Source organism: Neoarius graeffei, chromosome 14 (genome assembly GCF_027579695.1).
Source record: "Neoarius graeffei isolate fNeoGra1 chromosome 14, fNeoGra1.pri, whole genome shotgun sequence".
NCBI lineage: Eukaryota > Metazoa > Chordata > Actinopteri > Siluriformes > Ariidae > Neoarius > Neoarius graeffei.
Window position 1 is genome coordinate 45556995 of NC_083582.1, and position 23185 is coordinate 45580179.

General features: G+C 39.6%; 2 protein-coding genes across 3 annotated transcripts in view; both read right to left on the bottom strand.

Annotated features, from left to right (window-relative positions):
- Positions 1 to 1005: 1005 nt before the first annotated feature.
- nmt1b (N-myristoyltransferase 1b) lies at positions 1006 to 9318 on the bottom strand. 2 transcript variants are annotated; one of them, XM_060939783.1, is made up of 12 exons: positions 9265 to 9318; positions 9066 to 9171; positions 8757 to 8901; positions 7514 to 7632; positions 5597 to 5688; positions 3175 to 3291; positions 2923 to 3093; positions 2358 to 2466; positions 2023 to 2193; positions 1640 to 1807; positions 1411 to 1548; positions 1006 to 1265 (listed from the first exon to the last, which is right to left on the bottom strand). In XM_060939783.1, the coding sequence occupies exons 1-12, from the start codon at positions 9300 to 9302 to the stop codon at positions 1245 to 1247; spliced, it is 1395 nt and encodes a 464-aa protein (XP_060795766.1). In that variant the 5' UTR covers positions 9303 to 9318; the 3' UTR covers positions 1006 to 1244. The 2 variants fall into 2 exon arrangements, with proteins under 2 accessions (XP_060795766.1, XP_060795767.1); XM_060939784.1 differs by lacking the exon at positions 1006 to 1265 and having other exon boundaries at positions 1459 to 1548; positions 1640 to 1698.
- A 2491-nt stretch (positions 9319 to 11809) lies between these two features.
- Positions 11810 to 23185, bottom strand: part of plcd3b (phospholipase C, delta 3b) — a 30750-nt gene continuing 19374 nt past the window's right edge. Inside the window, exons 6-15 of the mRNA XM_060939782.1 lie at positions 22333 to 22534; positions 22091 to 22232; positions 19821 to 19973; positions 16525 to 16662; positions 16150 to 16321; positions 15079 to 15195; positions 14717 to 14895; positions 14256 to 14391; positions 13941 to 14090; positions 11810 to 12648 (exon numbers count right to left, since the gene is read on the bottom strand). Of these exons, the coding sequence (XP_060795765.1) occupies positions 12524 to 12648; positions 13941 to 14090; positions 14256 to 14391; positions 14717 to 14895; positions 15079 to 15195; positions 16150 to 16321; positions 16525 to 16662; positions 19821 to 19973; positions 22091 to 22232; positions 22333 to 22534 (1514 nt within the window). The 3' untranslated portion in view covers positions 11810 to 12523. The remainder of the gene's footprint in view (positions 12649 to 13940; positions 14091 to 14255; positions 14392 to 14716; positions 14896 to 15078; positions 15196 to 16149; positions 16322 to 16524; positions 16663 to 19820; positions 19974 to 22090; positions 22233 to 22332; positions 22535 to 23185) is intronic.

Here is a 23185-nt window from a genome sequence, read left to right on the forward strand (position 1 = left end):
AGTCTGAATGCAGATTACAGAAACAAAGATGTGAAGAAAATCATACCGGAGAACCAGGTCATCCTCAAGAATATTCACAAGAACAAATCAGTGCACAATCAGAAGTGGCTTGATGATTTCAGAGTAAAAACAATAGCCTTCATGCTCTCTGTGGGAAAGGGATATACAGTGGAAATGAGAAGTTTACACGACCTTACTGAAACAGGGGTGTGGGTGTGTGTGGGGGGTGATGCAAAGCCAGAAATCAAGATAAATCATCCCTCACTCACTCACTCACTCACTCACTCACTCACTCTTAGTAACCACTTTATCTTGATCAGGAGTCATGCAGGAGTCTGAGCATATACTGGAAACACTGGGCATGAGGTGGGAATATACCCTAGATGGGAGGCACCAGGGACTTTGAAGCTGTGAGACGGCAATGCTACGTGACCACACTGCCAAGATAAATAATGTTCAATATTTTGCCATTTTATACATTTTATAGAGAGTTATTCACAAAGAATTACTGGACTACATTCAAAGGGTGTGTACATTTATGTAACTAAATTATTATTATTATTATTATTATTATTATTATTATTATTATTATTATTATTATTATTATTTTGCATATCCACTGTAGAGGCAAATAAATAAATAAATAAATAAATGTGAGCAGGAATAAACTAAACCAGTTATAGTACTGTGCCGAGTTTCCCAAAAGCATCATAGCACAAATATCATCGTTAAATGGTAGAGCGAGCAGCACAATGAACTCTCTCTCTCTCCTAGTTAAGATGCTCTTAGTGTTAAGAGGCATCTTAACTAGGGTACTTTAAAAGTCAAGGCATACAGTACATCCTCTTGTCACTGTAACCTAATTTCCATTGGTGATAGGCGACAAGAGGATGTACTGTATGCCTTGACTTTTAAAGTACCCCCCCAAAAAAATAAGTTACAATGATATAGATATTTTCATTAGTTTCCTGTTGACTTAATATATTAGTAATCAAATCACTGTAATAATGTAATTCATATTTTATTCATAATTTATTGTTTCCATGTCAACAAACTCATAATGTGTATCTTCTGATCCATCCCGGGTGCCACCATCGAACCTGTTTCCCTGACTTCCACCTCTTGTGTGTTCTTGAACTGTATACAAGTATCTCAATATAATGGAGATGATCAGTTTATGAAAGATTACAGAAGCAAAAGCACTCAGTGGTATCATCTCCTCTTCTGTGATCATTCTGAAGATATTACTTGAGCACCAAGCCGACCTGAAACAGGAACAACCATGTTTACATCTCTGTTTGAGTCACTGCTTCTACTTCACTCTCTGCCTTCATGCAGTTTATTCTGCAGCTGAATAATGTAAGCAACATGAAAAATCCATCACACAACTATTTGTAATATTGTGGTTACCTTGTCTGGGGTTATATTGGGGCATGCCCAGTTGTAGAGGTAGTAATGTGTAGTGTTGTCTCCTTGTGTAAACTTCAGAGGTTCCAGAAATGCTTTATTTCTCATAACATCCAGGGCAGTAAACACATCAAATCCTCTCTGAAAAGTAAAGTTAATAGTGAATGGAGTTTCTATTTCCTTACACTGTTCCACATCAGAGAGCTTCTATAACAGACATGGACAGACTTACTGCTTTTGCTATGATGAGGACATCTTCCATGAGCTGCTGTAGTGGGGTAGCAGTAGCGACTGTGTAAAGAGTGTATGCTGCCTTCAGGCTCCGATGGGTAAGGTGGTTCAAAACGGTCGAAGACAAGGTATAGAAACTAACCATATCGGTTATTACACCATCTAAACCCTGTAAGAACAATGTTCTGCAAATGTCAGTGAATGATAGAAGCACAGAAAGGAGATGTTTACTCATTAATGTGGTTACATAGTTCCACTCACTTGCATCAGAACATGTTTTGACCACAAATTAAACAGAATAGAGAAGTAAGCATGGAATAGATATTTAATATGTATTCCTGCTCAAAGATCCCCATAACTCCTGTGTGATGTATGCAAACTAACCTCAACTACGTAAGTATCAATGATACCATCTCTGGGTAGAAACCAGTGCTGAGTCTCTTCCTTGTTTAATAAGGGGAGAAGATGGAAGTCTTTTAGATACTCTCTCAGAAGATCCTGAACTTTGGATACATCAGCCAAGGTCATGAGGCGTAGACCAGCAGTCTGAGTCATCTGTCAAGAGGAAGTGAACTCATGAAAGGAAACCATAAAAATATAAGGAACTTGCAACAAGAAAAATAAATAATTAAACCAAATTACAAATATTACCTAATATCAACAGCATCTTTTAGAGTCAGAAGAGACATTGGTCAGAAGAGAGCACCATAAAGACTCACCTCTGGCAGTCGGTTCAGCTTGAGTGCACGCTGCAGTGTCATATGGTGTGGGAGGGATGAGAAATTCAAGTCAATCAACTTGCGTGGATTTAGGGATCGATGCCAATACCTGTTAACATAGACACAAGGGGGTTTGCTACATTCAAGTTAATCTGAATGAAACATGAAAAAGTCCTCATAAAAGGTTACTTGGAAATATCACATTAGAAGGGTTTACAAAACTGTCCATCTGTGTCTGCGATAAACAGAAATGTGTCTCATCACTCACAAGTGGTGCAACAGACAAATGTTTGCCCTATTATTGGTAGATTGTGAGTTTGAATCCTGATGATGCAACAGCCATCTGTTGTTCAGAGTCTAGAGAGGAAAATTGGCCCTGGCCTTTGAATTGGAGGACTGGGGTTACTCTCTCTGCTTTGTCAATCAGCGTCACACGAGCCAACCATGGGCTTCTGTGAGTTCATGTATGCAGAAAAGGAGTGTGTTATGCTGCACTGAGAAGAGGCATGAGCAGCAGTTTGAAAAGTTGCAGTGAAGAATCAACATGGCTCATAAAGGCTCATACCTGCAGCTTGTCACAGGAGTTGGCAGCACAACACTTGCACTGTAGATGGCCTGGTATAAACCATGCTGTTGGACCCGCCTGGTGATTTCACGGATAAGGACCGGAGCCATACGCTTGGAGCGCAGCTTCTTATGCACACACAAGAAGTTTACCTCCACCATCTTCTTCTCTCTGTGGAGTTTTGAATTGGATCATTTAAATCATTTAGATGTATGCAAAAAAAAAAAACCCTGACAGTGAGAATGTACTTACATGTCGTATATTTTAACCATGGCAGGGACAGCGCTAATGAAGCCCACTAGTTTTTTGTTAGAGTCCACCCTCACTCCGCAATGCCACTCACGCTGCCAACCCGGGGGACACAGAGCCCTTAAACAATCGCATTCACAATCAAAATCTTTGCATTTTGCCATATATGTTACATGTACAATAAATTTGGCTCGGTGTATAACCCACTAATTAATTAAACTAACCACACAAGACTAAACTAAATGAGACAATTTCTACAAACTATATAAGGGGAGGGAGGGAATAGACAAATGGAGCTATTTAACAGTTATTCTACGACATTGAATTGTACATGAGCTGATAGTCGATGAAGCGTGTAGTGCCGAGTTGGCTATAAGCCATGTACAAAGAGATTGAGTGGAATAACTGTTAAATCCACATTCACTGGATTTTAAGAAACAGAGCATTTTTATTTTTATTTTTTGCAAATTCGATAAATAAAAACTTTATACAAAATGTCTGACAAACTAATTTCTGCTTAGAATGTAAACAAACTGGCGAAATGACAGTAGCAATTTGTGAATAATAATTCATTCATCTCATCTCATTATCTCTAGCCGCTTTATCCTTCTACAGGGTCGCAGGCAAGCTGGAGCCTATCCCAGCTGACTACGGGCGAAAGGCGGGGTACACCCTGGACAAGTCGCCAGGTCATCACAGGGCTGACACATAGACACAGACAACCATTCACACTCACACCTACGGTCAATTTAGAGTCACCAGTTAACCTAACCTGCATGTCTTTGGACTGTGGGGGAAACCGGAGCACCCAGAGGAAACCCACGCGGACACGGGGAGAACATGCAAACTCCACACAGAAAGGCCCTCGTCGGCCCCGGGGCTCGAACCCAGGACCTTCTTGCTGTGAGGCGACAGCGCTAACCACTACACCACCGTGCCGCCCTGAATAATAATTCTTAAAAAATAAAGAAACATACATTCTTACCATCAAATACTTTTATTCCATATTTTGTTGTTTTTATTTATTTATTTTTTTTGGGGTGTGTGTGTGTGTTTTTGAGTAGTTTTTATTTCATCCTCGGTTCAGTAACACGCCCCGCCATTTTGTTTTTCTCTACTCACTGTATATGAGCTGATAGCCGAGTAGTAGAGTAGCCAATCAAAGTGCGTGATTGCTCATATCCAGTGAATGTGGATAGAATAAAAGAAAATGTAGAAGAGTTAAAAAATGAATAGTGAACATGTACATTTGTCTGAGGATTGGGTGACTATATTCTAGTTTGTATTTGTACAAAAAGGAAATAATTAGGAAAGAAATTATACAATTAGGGTTAGGTAAAATGTGTAAAAAATAAATATTTAAATAAAAATTAAAGCATAAAAATGATCTTAAGCTTAGTTATGCTTAAAGTAGCAAGTTGTCATTTTTGGAGCCCTCTGCTGCCTCTGAGACAAATTACAATTACAATTGCAATGAAAATATTAACTACCATTGTCCTTTTCCCCAACTGATTCCACCAAGAAACTACTTGAAACTGTGTATATAGCCACTTTCTCACTTTCATCAGTAATGTTTGGGTTTCACGTCATTCCCATCCTTTAAATGGTTCACACTTGTAATAAGTCAGTGTGTGACATGCAAGTTGTATTAATATATAAATAGCTTCTTTAAACACCTGAGCTTCTCACTAACTATCTGGAAACTGTACTGTCTTGTCTTAGTAAAATATAACATCAGTCTACCCACTTAACCCACTTTCACACCGAACCCTTTTCTGTTTAAGTGTTAATTAATTTCCAGCATAAAGCTATTTCTGCCTATTTCTGGACCAGAAACAATGTGAACAGAGAAACTAGTGAGATAAATTGCATGTTCATTTTGTGAATCACAGTTTTTGAAGGTATCTTTGGTATTATATGGTTGTTATTATAATGTAGGGGGCGGCACGGTGGTGTAGTGGTTAGTGCTGTCGCCTCATGGCAAGAAGGTCCGGGTTCGAGCCCCGTGGCCAGCGAGGGCCTTTCTGTGTGGAGTTTGCATGTTCTCCCCATGTCCGTGTGGGTTTCCTCCGGGTGCTCCAGTTTCCCCCACAGTCTAAAGGCATGCAGGTTAGGTTAACTGGTGACTCTAAATTGATTGTAGGTGTGAATGTGAGTGTGAATGGTTGTTTGTCTCTATGTGTCAGCCCTGTGATGACCTGGCGACTTGTCCAGGGTGTACCCCACCTCTCGCCCATAGTCAGCTGGGATAGGCTCCAGCTTGCCTGTGACCCTGTAGAACAGGATAAAGCGGCTAGAGATAATGAGATGAGATTATAATGTAGAGCAAGAACCATAATCAAACACTGCAAACTTAACGGTTAGTCATGCTGCTCCAGTCACACTGTAAACTGGGACAACACTGCCCTCGAGAGGGAACACTCACCATTGCAGGAACTCAGGGGGGTAGTAGAATCGAAGTGTGTTATCATCCTCTTCTGTGTAGTTTTCATTCAGCAATGTGCACAGCTCCCCCAGCTGTACACATAGACACATGAGCCCAATGCGAAATACACAAGATGTCAAAAATTGTGGAATAAAATGGAGATTGCACATGAATATTATCTCACCATATAGAATAAAGCTACTCAGACATACAGTGGTGCTTGAAAGTTTGTGAACCCTTTAGAATTTCCTACATTTCTGCATAAATATGACCTAAAACATCATCATATTTTCACACAAGTCCTAAAAGTAGATAAAGAGAACCCAGTTAAACAAATGAGACAAAAATATTATACTTGGTCACTTATTTATTGAGGAAAATGATCCAATATTACATATCTGTGAGTGGCAAAAGTATGTGAACCTCTAGGATTAGCAGTTAATTTGAAGGTGAAATTAGAGTCAGGTGTTTTCAATCAATGGGATGACAATCAGGTGTGAGTGGGCACCCTGTTTTATTTAAAGAACAGGAATCTATCAAAGTCTGATCTTCACAACACATGTTTGTGGAAGTGTATCATGACACGAACAAAGGAGATTTCTGAGGACCTCAGAAAAAGCGTTGTTGATGCTCATCAGGCTGGAAAAGGTTACAAACCCATCTCTAAAGAGTTTGGACTACACCAATCCACAGTCAAACAGATTGTGTATAAATGGAGGATATTCAAGACCATTGTTACCCTCCCCAGGAGTGGTCGACCAACAAAGATCACTCCATGAGCAAGGTGTGTAATAGTCGGCGAGGTCACAAAGGACCCCAAGGTAACTTCTAAGCAACTGAAGACCTCTCTCACATTAACATTAGCCAATGTTCATGAGTCCACCATCAGGAGAACACTGAACAATAATGGTGTGCATGGCAGGGTTGCAAGGAGAAAGCCACTGCTCTCCAAAAAGAACATTGCTGCTCATCTGCCGTTTGCTAAAGATCATGTGGACAAGCCAGAAGGCTATTGGAAAATGTTTTGTGGACAAATGAGATCAAAATAGAACTTTTTGGTTTAAATGAGAAGCGTTATGTTTGGAGAAAGGAAAGCACTGCATTCCAACATAAGAACCTTATCCCTTCTGTGAAACATGGTGGTGGTAGTATCATGGTTTGGGCCTGTTTTGCTGCATCTGGGCCAGGATGGTTTGCCATCATTGTTGGAACAAGGAATTCTGAATTATACCAGCGAATTCTAAAGGGAAATGTCAGGACATCTGTCCATGAACTGAATCTCAAGAGAAGGTGAGTCATGCAGCAAGACAGCAATCCTAAGCATACAAGTCGTTCTACCAAAGAACAGTTAAAGAAGAATAAAGTTAATGTTTTGGAATGGCCAAGTCAAAGTCCTGACCTTAATCCAATCGAAATGTTGTGGAAGGACCTGAAGTGAGCAGTTCATGTGAGGAAACCCACCAACATCCCAGAGTTGAAGCTGTTCTGTATGGAGGAATGGGCTAAAATTCCTCCAAGCCGGTGTGCAGGACTGATCAACAGTTACCACAAATGTTTAGTTGCAGTTATTGCTGCACAAGGGGGTCACACCAGATACTGAACGCAAAGGTTCACATACTTTTGCCACTCACAGATATGTAATATTGGATCATTTTCCTCAATAAATAAATGACCAAGTATAATATTTTTATCTCATTTGTTTAACTGGGTTGTCTTTATCTACTTTTAGGACTTGTGTGAAAATCCAATGATGTTTTAGGTCATATTTATGCAGAAATATAGAAAATTCTAAAGGGTTCACAAACTTTCAAGCACCACTGTATTCTTTTCCAACCAAAATGGAAACTGATGCTCACTGATGAACAAGATCCTGAAATGAGAGCCTGGTTACATAAAGTAGAAAGATTCCCAGCCTACCTGCTCTGCGTTTTCTGGATCCAGTGTGTCCCAGCAGAAGCCTTTAGGGAGAGAGTAACACTCCTGTCGAATGTTCAGTTTCTCTGACTGTATAGGTCCCTGTGCCATCACTTCCTCTCCTTCAAAATAAGAAATGCCAGCAAAGGCATCATCAAATCTAAACACGCACTGAGGGAAGTAGTACAGCAATCACAAGATGAATGTCAGTGGAAGGCCTTTATCACATGGAAAGATAGTATTTAATATCTAATCTGTGAGAAGAGAAACACATTCAAAGCACAGTTTAATCAAAAGACAAGACAAGTAAAATACACAAGAAGAAACCTTATTAAGCAGTTGGGACTAAAAAGTGAAAACCATTCAACACACCATTGATCCAGACAAATTAAACACCCATAACCTGGCAACTTGTCCAGGGTGTACCCCGCCTCTCGCCCATAGTCAGCTGGGATAGGCTCCAGCTTGCCTGCAACCCTGTAGAACAGGATAAGCGGCTACAGATAACGGATGGATGAAATTAAACACCCCCAAACACTAGCCAGGGCAGCAAGGTGGTGTAGTGGTTAGCACTGTCGCCTCACAGCAAAAAGGTTCTGGGTTTGAGCCCAGCGGCTCATGGGGGCCTTTCTGTGTGGAGTTTGCATGTTCTCCCTGTGTTTGTGTGGGTTTCCTCCAGGTGCTCCGGTTTCCCCCACAGTCCAAAGACATGCAGGTTAGGCTAATTGGTGGCTCTAAATTGACCGTAGGTGTAAATGTGAGTGTGAATGGTTGTCTGTCTCTATGTATCAGCCCTGCAATAACCTGGCGACTTGTCCAGGGTGTACCCTGCCTCTCGCCCATAGTCAAATGGGATAGGCTCCAGCTTGACTATGACCCTGCACAGGATAAGCGGTTACGGATAATGGATGGGATGGAAACACTAGACAGTACAGATGGATTTAAATGTAAAGGCAGATAGAGGAGAGGCACAGCTAATGATGAGAGATAAGCTGTTCAGCACTCTTGGTGCAACTATCACCACGTGACAGTCATCCTTGAGCTAATACAGAATGGAATAAAAGCAAGTGGAGTAGATCAGTGATATAAGAAAAGGCCAAATTGCAGAGCTTTAAAAACACAATAAAACCTTAAACTGTGTCTGAAAGTATGCTGGGAGTCTGAGGAAAGAGGCTAGGATCAGACAAATACGTATGTTCCAGTTCCATGTAAGGCTCATATCATTACCCTGTCACTAGATCTGTACCTATCTTAGTGACTGGTTGGCTGTTCCAGAAGTGGAAGTTGTGCTTGTGGGCTTCTTTTAGACTCCTGGGTGGACCCTGGCCCAGAGAGAAGAGATGCAGTGCTCTCCGGATCTCCTGTTGCTTCTCTTCAGGGAGAGCATCCAACTAGAAAAGATCCACAAGATCAATGATCAACTTATTTTCCTGTAGTAGCTGGTATAAAAATATTAACAGCTCACAACAGTGCAGAAGATATAGTTGTTAAAATGGCATATAAGTATTTTACATATGCACTTTAAATTTTAATATAATGCTCAATCAATACACACCATTTTAAAGGGGTCCTGTGGTCCCGCCTTAGCCCATGTTTGGCCTTTGTCTTTCTTTGGTTTCTTTTTCTTTTTTCCAGTAATGTCACCCTCTGAGCTCTTCTCACTGAAGACAAAACAAAAAACCCCATCATCAAGCTCTACACCATTAAAACAGACACTAAAATATAAAGATTAAAAAAAGAAAAAAAGCAGTTACGGGCTTTTGTCCTCGGCCATAGGCATATTTTCAGGCATTGAATCGGTCCCTTTGTCGACTCCTTTTTATAACAGATGTGTGTGTGTGTGTGTTTGTGTGTATATGAGTCTTATCTCACACAGCAGCAGGGGTTGGGGAGGGGCCGCCCAACTTTTATTTTCTCTTTCCCCACCCTCCTGATACTGATATGCCTTATTTTCTGAAAAATATATTTCAGGAGCTTTCTGAATGTCCATGCTATATACCACAACCCAGCAGGGGTTAACAAATATCCATCAATAATCTCTATGGATTTGTATAAAGACACTGCTGTGGATAATGAAGTTAATTTAGTCACTGGTAATGAACCCATTTAACCCATTCCACCAGTCATCTTGGTGGGGGTTTTTTCAACTAAAAGGTAAATTTAATTCACAACACAGTGATGTTCTTGGGGCGGCACGGTGGTGTAGTGGTTAGCGCTGTCGCCTCACAGCAAGAAGGTCCTCGGTTCGAGCCCCGGGGCTGGCGAGGGCCTTTCTGTGTGGAGTTTGCATGTTCTCCCTGTGTCCGCGTGGGTTTCCTCCGGGTGCTCCGGTTTCCCCCACAGTCCAAAGACATGCAGGTTAGGTTAACTGGTGACTCTAAATTGACCATAGGTGTGAATGTGAGTGTGAATGGTTGTCTGTGTCTATGTGTCAGCCCTGTGATGACCTGGCGACTTGTCCAGGGTGTACCCCGCCTTTCGCCCGTAGTCAGCTGGGATAGGCTCCAGCTTGCCTGCGACCCTGTAGAAGGATAAAGCGGCTAGAGATAATGAGATGAGATGAGTGATGTTCTTTTCATCACATATCCCAGGTTGTTAGTAAACTGGGGTCAGAGCACAGGGCCAGCCAAGATACAGCAACCCCTAGAGCAGATAGGGTTAAGGGCCTTGCTCAAGGGTCCAACAGTGGTAGCTTGGTGCTTGAACCCCTGACCTTCTGATCGGTAACCTATAGAGACTTAACCATTGAGCCTCTACTACACTGAAAGCCTCATATGGCAATGGTGGGATTCAAACCCATGCCCTTAAAGAGACTGGATGTTAATCCAGCACGTTAGACCAGTCAGCCACAATACCAAAGGAATAAAACTTATAGGTCTATCATTTTATTCAGACAAATAAAATTAATCTATGCCTTGTAAATCAATTACTTGATGAGGACATTACAGTTTTCCCGTGTAACATGCAGAAATGTACTTCCAAATATTTACCACCAGAGGGCTCCAGTGTCACCATCATGGTTCATAACAGCTACTGTGCACTATTTCTTTTCAACAACTTAAATTATCTCATCTCATTATCTCTAGCCGCTTTATCCTTCTACAGGGTCGCAGGGGAGCTGGAGCCTATCCCAGCTGACTACGGGCGAAAGGCGGGGTACACCCTGGACAAGTCGCCAGGTCATCACAGGGCTGACACATAGACACAGACAACCATTCACACTCACATTCACACCTACGGTCAATTTAGAGTCACCAGTTAACCTAACCTGCATGTCTTTGGACTGTGGGGGAAACCGGAGCACCCGGAGGAAACCCACACGGACACAGGGAGAACATGCAAACTCCGCACAGAAAAGCCCTCGCCGGCCACGGGGCTCGAACCCGGACCTTCTTGCTGTGAGGCGACAGTGCTAACCACGACACCACCGTGCCGCCCCAACTTAAATTAACAAGAGGAAATTATTTAGAGACAATTCTCAAATTCCATATAACAAAAAAGTGTTTATTTGTATATCTGAAGATGATAAATTAATTATTTTGGCATTAAAGTACATGACAATATTATAAGAATTACTGATGGCTATAACACACATATCTCACAAAGATAACTATATGGCTTCTTTAACAGTGCAAATAGGTGGTTTTGCTTTTTCACTCTCACATTACTGTCACATTTTCCAAATAACAGTGAGGTCTTCAATTTCTCCTTACTATTTGCATTTACTAGCACATCATAACTAAACAAAAGAATGAAGTGCTTCGTAAATCCAACACATCTGGCAGGCAGATCTGTTCAACAAGGCATCAAAGCAATGGCATTGTTATTCAAAAAATGTATGATTTTATCAGTCCCAAATGAACGTATAATACTGAATAATACTATAAACTGTAAGATATACATATAAATAGAGAACTAAAATATCCTGTTACAAAATCAAAACTGTGAGACTTATACTATGAGAAAAAAATACTATACTGTAGATGACACAGACTGGTGTATATGTGCAAGTTAACAAAACCTGACCTCTAAAATTAAACATATAATTATGAGGTTGTGTTTACAGAGCTAAAATAAAGCATTGCGTGCACATGGAATGTTATTTTATCAAAGTTAATTAAGTAATGGTAGTTATGGTTGTAATAGCCATATACATTTTGAAAGCAGGGTGCCAAATATATGTTCAATTAAAGAATTTACACAAAAGCAAATATACGACTCTGTCAGAAACAACAGTAGTGCTTAAACTTATAATATAAATATGAAAAACAGACAGGAATAAGAATGAATGATGTAGATCATCATGGTCATGTAGAACCCCATTCTTTATCTTAGCTTTAACTTCAGCAGTAATCTTTTTACAAGTTATATAAAATAAAAAGCATAGTTTATATCAGCCCTGAAAGGTTTGAACTGGACGGTACATTTTAGTGAAACACATTTTCATATCCAATTTCAGTGTTTTCACTGTCAAACTGCCAACAGGCAGAACTGTCTCCCTGCAATCAAGACAAAAAAGGCTGCATTTACAATCCACAAGCACCACATTTACTCAAAACATCATTCTGTTCAGTTAAAGCACAGTGTCATTTTAAAAAATAGGATTTTTCAGTTGCATAGGTAGAGAAGCCTAAAGGCTATTAATAGATACTGCTACATTTGACACGTTACATAAGAAAAAAAAAATCATAAGAGAAACCTATTGTATTACTTCATCATTTCTAAAGACATTATACAGATCATTACATAATAAATATCCTGACCTGTTTTAAGCTCCTTCGTTAATGCATGTAATCTCCTAGGGGAATACTGGGCCTGAAAACCCCCTGGCTTCTTGTATTTAGTCTCTGTGATTAATTTGTATTAAATGTTTCTCAGTGAGTCCATGTTTAAAGAATAAACAATAACACACACATCGTATATAAATAAGGTCATTATTACTATACATCAATATCAACCGTTGTAACCCAGTCAGTAGTCCAGGTGCTACATGATTATATTTCCTGTGTTCGGCTAAGCTTTGGTTGAGGCGACGTGCTTGTGGCTGCTGTAATTGGGTGTGACCTTGACATGAATGAAGAGGCTTGCAGGAGAGAGGCTTGAACCGTCTGCTCTCAGTAGCCGCACATGTCTGTAACCTGTAAAACAGAGATCCAAAAATGGCTTTCACTTCAGAGAAGTTGGTATTTACTGGATCATTTAAAGGATACCTTAAAGAAATTTCAACCTATTCTATAGTGTATGCGTACAACCAATAACAATAAGGGGTTTTTGTTTGTTTGTTTTTTAATCTCATATACTATGAAAAGAACAGAAAACCTGGAGAACCCCTAATGAAAGTCTATGTTCAGATGTTGGGGAAGTCAAGTTTTGTCAAGAACTTTGTTTTTCTGAAACATTCTCCCTAATTTGTTCACATGCCATTTCCTCCATCAGCCAACTCTCTTCTATCATATGACAGCTACCAACTGGGTTGTTTGAAGGCAAATACATATATCCTTCAATACACATGAAGCCAGCCAACTGCATCTTTTAGAAAATGCTGCTCATGCTGCTTAACACACTTTGAGGAAAGCGCTATCCACCATCTTTCACATACATGAGCTCACAGACACCTGTAATTGGTGAATGTCATTCTGATTGACAGGGCAGAGAGAGAGAGAGAGAGAGAGAGAGAGAGAGAGAGAGAGAGAGAGAGAGAGAGAGAGGATACCATCCCTCCAACCTTGAGAACACACCTAGAGTGCACACCCAGAGAGTACCAGTTACAGATGTCTGTGGCATTGTCTGGATTTGAACTCATGACCTCTGGACAATAGGACAAATGCTTTTGTGCTGAAATTTTTGTTGAACATTTTTATGAACACTTGAGTCAGGTGTATTTTTAAATTAAGGCCTTGTAATGATGGCACAGTGAGGTAGCAGGTAGTTCTGCCACCTCACAGCTCCAGTGTCTCCAGGCTGATCCTGAGCTTGGGTTACTGTCTGTGAGGAGTTTCTCTGGGTTTTCCTGGTTTTCTTCTGCCTCCCTAAAACATGCTGGTGACTTGACTAGCTAAACTAAATTGATCATAGGTGTAAATGAGTGTGTGGATGTGTGTGCATAGTGCACTGCAATGGACTGACGTCCCATTCAAGGAGAATTCCTGCCTCACCTCCATTGTTGCTTGGATAGGTTCCAGATCAACCATCACCATCACTTAGATAATGGAAGAATGAATGAATTTTATAAATTGTTTTGTTTTTCAGTGATGGGACTACTTTTTCAGGGGAAAACGTATGCTGGTGGTTATTTATTACCACCATTGCGCCTGATTGTGCATGGACACTACAAAACTCATGGAAAGTATAAGTAATGTACACTACTTTCTATAATAATACTCATGTTGAAAAGTTGGATTAAAAATATCTAAGAACTATATGCTTATACCTGTACGCATGCTGGTGAAAGGTAGAGTAAACTGGCCCAGAAATTCATTTCGTGCCGTGTAGTCATGGTCCTCCACTACAAAACGAACTAGGACCAGTTCTGGCACATGCAACACAAACTTAAAGGTGCAGTCCCACCTGGGGTTAAAGCCTGGGTAAGAACACACAGGAGAGAAACAGAACTTAAACACACACACACACACACACACACACACACACACACACACACACACACACACACACAGAGGTATCTAATCACACACAGGAGTTAAAAATAACAGCTATTGTGCATGCTCATTAAGAAGTGATGACATGCCGTTATTGTCAATGCGGTGTGTCTTTTTCTTGTTGTTGTCTATGGGAGCCCCGTGAGTCTCCACCCAGACCAGAGGGTCCACAATAGAGTTGAGTTTCTCCATGTTTGGCTTAGGTAGCTGCTGGGCTGAGATGACCTGAAACACAATACACAAATTATACAAATAGATTGGTGGAAAATTTCTTCAGTTAATTCATTTCATGCCATGCTTATATTTGAGCTTGTTATCTTGCACTAGCATTCCTCTTGTTTTTTCAACCACAGATTTAATTACGTTCCCAAGACGTAAACTGTCCAAGACATCACTTCAGTGTCAAGACATAATTCTGCCAAATGGCTCTGGGTGGGTCATAACAGTGTCCTGTGAGTATGGTTCACATCTGACCTTAACATAGCACAGTTATTAACAGGGATGAACTAATGCACCTCTCTGAGGTGGTAAGAGAGTTGAGAAGACTGACCTTAATAATGAGGAGAGTAGGGTTGTGTCCTGGTCCTCCCCCAGTGTTTTCAGGATTGAATTCGGAGTCAGGCTGGCACAGAAAGCTGGGCTTTAGTACATATCCGCAACGTCCGTTGGGTAAGAAACGCCCCTGATTTAGATCCATCTGTTCTCCATGTGTCTGGAAGTTTAGTGCCACTGTAAGAGAAAAGTTTGCTAAGGTTGAACGGATTAAGTGTAGAAAATGGTTTATAGGACATACAGGACAAACTGAAGAACCATTGACGGTTCTAGATTTAACTTTAGTTTCTAAGAGTGTAGGAAAGGCCTTCTTGAGAAGCTTGCTTTTATTTGGACAGATTCACATGAATAAAAATTTACCAATCTGGCAGCCAGCATTCCACATGTCCTGAGGGTTGTAGTTGGAGGACTGCAGCCGTTGAGCAGATGGGTAGATCCTGCTCAGATGGCAGGTGTTATGCCGCACAAAGACCTTACCTGTAAATGGACAGCAATTAATGGAAATACACGCAGGCTGCTGTAGGCATGTAATGATATTTCGTGTGATGATAACTTGCAATATAGATTTATGACGATTTGAATCGATGAGATAAAAATGAATTGTGATTATTATCAGGCTGAATAATCTCTTAGTTTTTCCTAGCTGTAACTGCATTGTTTAGACAGCAGATAATGTAAAATAGCAGGAATGCACATGACTTCACCCAAGTCGGAAGTAACACAATACTAATGCTGCAAAAACACAGAAAAAAGCAGATCTAAAATGGGTAAGAGATGTTTTACAATTGACTGTACGAATAGATTTAACAAGAAATTGACGCTCTCGCTTTACAGATTGCTGAAAGCTAAAGAAAAGAGAAGCAAATGGAAGTAGTACAAATATTCAGAAAAGTTTATTAAGAAGCGGTCTATTTGTTATTAACTTTTTTCATTTTTAATGAAAGGAATATTTTCGTTAATAGGCTATATTTTACTCCAACCTTTACAAATGTGGATAAATAATTATCGTTGGTTCCTAAGAAAATAAAACACAAATTTTTAATACAACAAAAATATATTTAATTTGATAAAGAATAGAAAAATAACTGTTGCATTTTTGGCGATAATTTTTTCTTCATTTAATATTGTTTTTAAAATATTGTGGGAAAATCGAATCATGAAACCAATATCATGAGTCGAATCAAATTGTGAATTGGGTGAATTGTTATATGCCTTGTTTGTTGTAATACAGAAAAAGTATACTTTGGGAGCTAAGAAGTATACACTGATACTTTTCATTATTATAAACTATAATTCTATATAGCTAACTATTAAACAATTTATACAATTGTTAAATTTATGGCTTTAAAATGTAGCATATGTCACACATTTTATGGCATTTCAGTAAGTAAACTTCAGTTAAGTATCAACACATACAGAGACACAGGTCACCTGAGTTTTTGATATGTTTAAGAGCCTTGCTTTCAGAGAAGGAGGACATCTCATTAGAAGGTCTCTTGGCTGCCTGATCAAAGCCTTTAAAAGGAACGCTGCGTGTGTACACTACCAGGTTAGACAGCTCTGGACTGAGCTTCAACACCTTCGGAGAAGAAGCACACATACACTGGAGAGCAATAGCCAGTCAGACACAAACCACACACACAAGCATGCAAACACAAACAGATATAAATGACTTCAGAAGACTGAAACAAAAACACAGACACAAAAGGCCTCACATGAGCAGGACACTGAGCACAGATATACATTATATTTTCATAAAGCAAGCAGAAAACAATCAGTCAATAAATAACCAGTAAATAAGGTCACCTTCTTGCTTTCTTTTTTTGCCCTGACTTTTCCCTCGGCTTTACTCTCGTCTTCAGAGCAGCTGGTCTCAGATGAGCTGGAGCTCTCTTGCTCCATTCGCTCCTTCTTTCCCTTTACCAGGATTTTCCCTTTCAGCTCCTAATGCAGAACATGCAAGCCACACCAAGAGAAACAAATTACATGTCAGTTTCTATCAACTAGTTTGAATCATTTGATTCTGAAAAACCTGTCAGCCAAGACGTTTTCAGTGTCCACTGTTTAGTGTCTAACTTTTGTCCAGTCTGTCTTTCATTACTTACAGACATACATTAGATGTGTAGATTTATGGAACAGACATGTTTAATTCAATTTATATGCATGTCACAAAACAGCTTTTCAGAAAACCAAAAATAGATATAGATCCAATTTGTATGGTTGGTTTGTTTTCCTTGGCTCTTTGCTGATTGTTGGTACTTCAACAGAATATTACACTAAGTGTTATTCTGTCACTTGTACATCTGGCACTAGAACTTTCTTTTCTAGAAGTTCAGCACTTCTTGTACCTGACTTTTGCACTTGTTTTACATCACTCTGGATAAGAGTGTCTGCTAAATGCCTGCAATGTAATGTAATGTAATGTAATGTAATCCCCAATTAGCAAACCAGAGACGACATTGGCAAAGAAAAACTCCCTGAGACAACATGAGGAAGAAACAAAGAGGATCCAGACATAAAAGGGAAACTTTCCTCTTCTGAGTTACACAGGACAGTGTGATTTTACACCATCAATCTTCTACAACTATACTATAAAATTAAACATAACTAAGTGTATAATAATAATAATAATAATAAGTTCAATTTATATAGCGCCTTTCTCACACCCAAGATCATTTTACAATTAAAAAAAAAAAAGTCCACCAAAATAGGGTCAGGATGTAATTCCAGTGACGTAGCTGCCCACAGTCCCACCAAAAGGCGCACAAAGGTATGTCTCACACCGCCTGCATAGCCGCCACGACACCACTGGGCAACATCGCCTGAAACACCATGCCAAGCACAGAAGCACTGCTGCACAGAGCGCTGGACCACCCAGAAAGTTAAAAAGAGCAACAAGCTCACTTCAGTCCACTGTGAGGAGCACAGGCATTACCCATAGCGGACCAAGACCCAAAGGGAACCAACACTCAAAACTGAGTCCAGAGCTACACCACAACTGGCAGACAAAACACCCAAACAAAGAACATGCAAACAAAGAACAAACATCAAATCATACAATTACAAAACGGGGGGGGGGGTTGGTTAAAAAGCTCCGGTGAAAAGCGCCAGCCAAAATGCGCACAGCGTACTCTCAACCAGAAAAGGAAATGGAAACCATATCCATCTAAATATGCTAAATATGAACATCATAGCCCTTATGATTACAGCAGCAGTGTATAGGTTCAAGTCTCCAGTATCAAGGTGAGCTTATCCATTGAAGAAATGGTGGGATTTATGCAAAAACTGTTTTTTTAAGGTGCAAACTTTAGTGTATGACCATGGATCATACGGTAAAATATAGCTTATATATATTTTTGGACTAACTTGCCTATACTTTCAGATGTGTTACAAAGACCTGAGGCGATTTTTACATTTTTATTCAGATTAGATCAATTGCTACTTTGCACATCCAAATATTTCAAGTTGTCTTTATTCAAATACTTTGGCACAGATACATCATTTATCAAGCACTGCATACAAATTTCTGGGGCATTAAAAAGGCACAATTAACCATTTTCTAGATATAATAAGGTAATAATGAATCACTCCAGAGTATAGGAATGCAAACTGCATTAACCTAATTTCAGACTTGAACAATTACCCAGAAACAGGGTCATGTTTTGTTTAATAGTACTCCATGAAAGTTGGCTACCTGCTGGACTGGTTGGTTGAGAACTATACACATTCTTCTCAAAAGCTTTGAACATAATGGCTTTGAAGTATTAAATCTGAGCAATGGATTCATGTTATGTTCTTTTGCTCTCTAATCAGCCTCAATTCTTCATGGCATGGATTCCACAAGATGTTGGAAACATTCATTTGAGATTCTGGTCCACATTGACGTGATTGTTTCACACAATTCCTGTAGATTTTTGAGATATGCTTTCATGCTCCAAATCTCCCACTCTACCACATCCCAAAGGTGTTACATTGGATTCAGATCCAGTGACTGGGAAGACCATTGAAAAACAATGACCTCATTGTCATGTTCATGAAACCAGTTTGAGACGACGTTTGCTTTGTGACATGGCGCATCATCATGCTGGAAGTAGCCATTAGAAGATGCTAAACTGAAAAATGAATGGATGCACATGGTCAGAAACAATACTCAAAGAGACTGTGGCTTTCAACCGATGATTGATTGGTATTTACAGGCTCAAAGTGTGCCAAGAATACATTCCCCACATCATTACACCACCTCCACCAGCCTGGACTGCTAACACAAGGCAGGTTGGGTCCATGGATTCATATTGTTTGTGCCACATTCTGACCCTACCATCTGTGTGCCTTAGCAGAATTCGAGATTCGTCAGACCAGGCTACATTTTTCCAGAATTCAACTGTCCAGTTTTGGTTGTGGCGAGCCTAAACCTAACCCTAACCTTAGGTGCAGTAAGCACAAAGAAATAGTTTTATCCTTTTAGAACCACCTCGACTTTATACCTCTGTACACTGTCAGGGCTATCTTACTGGTGTGCTCTCTCTCTCTCTCTCTCTCTCTCTCTCTCTCACACACACACACACACACACACACACACACACACACACACACACACACACACACACAGTAATCCAGAAAACTGCATTTTGATCTGTTCTGATGTAAAAAAAAAAAAAAGTTTCATTTTCTGGATTAAATCACTGCATTACACAGTGCACTGCCTGTCAAAGTCTGGATGTGATCCAAAACCAAAAACACCAAACTGTGGCTAAATCTTGCAAACCCAGAATGCTTCCATCAGGGATTAATTTTTTAATGCATTTAGCACTACAGCAGAAGACATGAGGATTTTCCTCAGCTCATGCTTGCAATGATAGAAAATAGAGACAGACACAGATATTTCTCACTTTCTGACCACAGTATTTGATGACCACAGGCAGGATGAAGAGAAAGTCAAGACAAAATTAAACATGGAATTAAAATCTAACAAGAAGTGATGATCTCAAAAAAGTGCATTATTACAAATTACTATAAAAAAAGAAATTCTGTGTAAATATAGGGAAGACAACAGACATACAGCTGGACAGAAATGTCTGTATGAAATTGTATTTCATCTGTACCTCTGGTGAGGGAAGGCTGTCACACTGGTGATTGTTAAGGGGCTTAGTGAGCAATTTATCCCCCAGGATAGAGCGCAGCTGCTGGGCCATGACTGCCTGTTGTTCAACTGAGCAGTGATTCTCCAGAGACAGAATCAGAGGGTACGGAGAGGCCTGCACAGTGCACAGAACAGTAATACAGGAAACATTACACATCGGCAGAACTAAAGATAAATTACAGGGCTACTTATATACTCTATGTAATTACACTATATGAAACATACATTTAAAGTAATGAACACATAACATAAAATCATAAATACGAAACATAATCAAATACATATAACAGCATGCCACATTGTCTTTCATTCCTTAAGTAATATGATGAATTATTATATATACAGGACACTTTTTCGGTGGAATAAAAACATTTTTTTTTTCGCGGTCCAAATCCTGCGCTCTGATTGGCTGGCGAGCGGGTCCGTATCCGACGGTACGGACCCTGGTTACGGACCTCTGGCGACTCGCTCATTCACAACAACAACAACAAACATAGTAGCATTTTTTGTCAACATTTATCTTTTTTTATAAGATTTATTTATAAAATTATCAAAAATCTTATACATTTTTGCCAGCATTTCTCAGGAGAATAGCATTAATTTTACAGCATGGATAGCGATAACGAAAGTGTTCACAGCGAAAGCAAATTTTACTACCCTGAGGAAGAAGAAATAAAAGAAAACATTTCAGGAGAAAGCTAAAAACCTGGAATTTGCTAACGCTGAGCAAAAACATGGCTGAATCCTGAATGACTCCTATTTGTATAAATAGGGGACTACATAGGCAGCAAAATGTAGTTTTTTTCCTGCCATGGAAGTGCACTTGTATACCGAGGAGGAAGCAATTTGCATTACAGCCGTGAATAAGGATTCAAAATGGCGGCTCGGCTCGGTTTTCCCTTTCCGGCGCTCTCGTTTTCTGTCAGAATTTGGTAAAGAAAAAAATAAATATATTATTTCTCAGAATAGCATTAATTTTACATCATGGATAGCAATAACGACAGTGTTCACAGTGAAAGCGAGTTTTACTACCCTGAGGAAGACAAAATAAAATAAAACATTTCAGGAGAAAGCTAAAAACCTGTAACTTGCTAACAGTCTGATCTCATTAGTTAATGAGCCCATTTTGGACCATGTTATCCTAATACATAATAGTATTACGTGAGGCAAAAACTTCAAACCAGTACAATCTCTTCTTCAAAGTTTCACCAAATTACTTTATTTATCCAATATACAGGTCATAATACTGTATAACTTTGGTCGAGCAAAAACATGGCTGAATCCTGAATGACTCAATTTTGTATAAATAGGGGACTACATAGGCGGCAAAATGTAGGTTTTTTTTCCTGCCATGGAAGTGCACTTGTATACTGAGAAGGAAGCAATTTGCATTACGGCCGTGAATGAGGATTCAAAATGGCAGCTCGCCTCGGTTTTCCCTTTCAGGTGCTCTCGTTTTCTGTCAGAATTTGGTAAAGAAAAAAATAAATATATTATTTACCAGCTGAAGGTCGGTCCGTATGGTGAAATACCGTGACCTCGGCCTTGAATGCTGACCTCGGCCCAGAGGGCCTCGCTCAGTACTTTCAAGACCTCGGTCACGGTATTTCACAATACGGACCTCCCAGCTGGTAAATAATATATATTTATTCTATTCGCTTCTAGTGGGTTTCATTCATTTGATTTGATAGCATGCAATATTGTTAGCATGTCACTTATCCTACGTGTATTACGTCACTCTACCCAATGGAGAATGAGCGTTGAATATGGTTTACGATATTGCATGGTTGTCAAGACAACATGACGTCACACATCGGAGACGTAAAACTTCTGCGCTAGCGAGTGACTGTGACCATTTGTAAACAAACATGGCCACCAGGTTTGCTTTGTTAAATACGGAAGAGTTGGAGAGAATTTTGAAAGAGAAAGATGCGTTGAACACCTGAAAGGAATGTGTATGTATAATAATAATAATAATAATAATAATAATAATAATAATATTGTCTGGCTTTTTTGTGGTATATCAGATATATTCCATTCAGCTAGCATGATACTGAACTTATTTTCGACTCGTTCAATATCATGCTAGCTTAATGGAATATATCTGATATATCACCAAAAAAGCCAGCCAATATTAATCTTAATATTTAAACTGACCCATGATCTGTGAAAGAACAGCCTCACAAAAAGTGACACTGTAAACAATATCTTATCAATACATCCCATTCCCACCTTAAACGCATATTCAGCAATGGCTTCCACCACCTCTCTGAAAGGTACTTTGGAAGTAAGGGTGTGGCCATGATAAATAACCGGTTCTCTTTCTCCATCCCAGCAATCGAGCTCAACACAGCGGCAGCCGTGGCTAAGAGCTCTGCACAACACACACACAAACAAAGACACAGATGAAGACACAGCCTTTATCTTTAAAAGTCAACTGGTGTGATGTTTATGTGTAAATATGGGTGTTTTACCGGATATATGGCTCGGCACTGCTCTCGCCCATGACCTGGTCTTTGGTAAGGTAGGTGTTGTGGGAAGAGGAGATAAAGTAGTGACTGAGTGGTCGGCTCATATCCTGATACACTCTGCCATGCTCTGGATCGAACACGACATTCTCCTTCGACAGCATGTACATGGTGAAACCGTTGGCTGTCATGAGCTGATTTTTCCGAGCTATGAGCCAGAAACAGGTGCACATCTTATTTAGGCTTATTTGAATACATAAGGAGAAAACAGGTAATGCTTTGTAAATATTTTCAAATACTGAGCTATAAACTCTTCACAGTCACCAAGTTCAAATCTCATACAAAATCGGATACTTGTTATACGTTGCTCTGGATAGAAGTGTCTGCTAAATGCCATGTAATGTAATGTAATGGATACATTTTGTAAACCTGTCAGTAAAACGGTGATGTAGAACTTCAGACATAGTATACTCAGTTAATATATTTATAGAACCAGAGAGAACCTTATTTTGCTGTCCCTGGATTTTGCTGACAGCTGTTTTATCCAGTATTACTGGGTGAAGACACATGTGCTAAATCAAATATTTACAGTATGGTGGAGTTAGAGACCTCGCAGTGATGACAGCTTGTGAGAGTGAGATAAGATAGTTCTGGATAATGAAGTCATATACAACCCCGATTCCAAAAAAGTTGGGACAAAGTACAAATTGCAAATAAAAACAGAATGCAATGATGTGGAAGTTTCAAAATTCCATATTTTATTCATAATAGAACATAGATGACATATCAAATGTTTAAACTGAGAAAATGTATCATTTAAAGAGAAAAATTAGGTGATTTTAAATTTCATGACAACAAC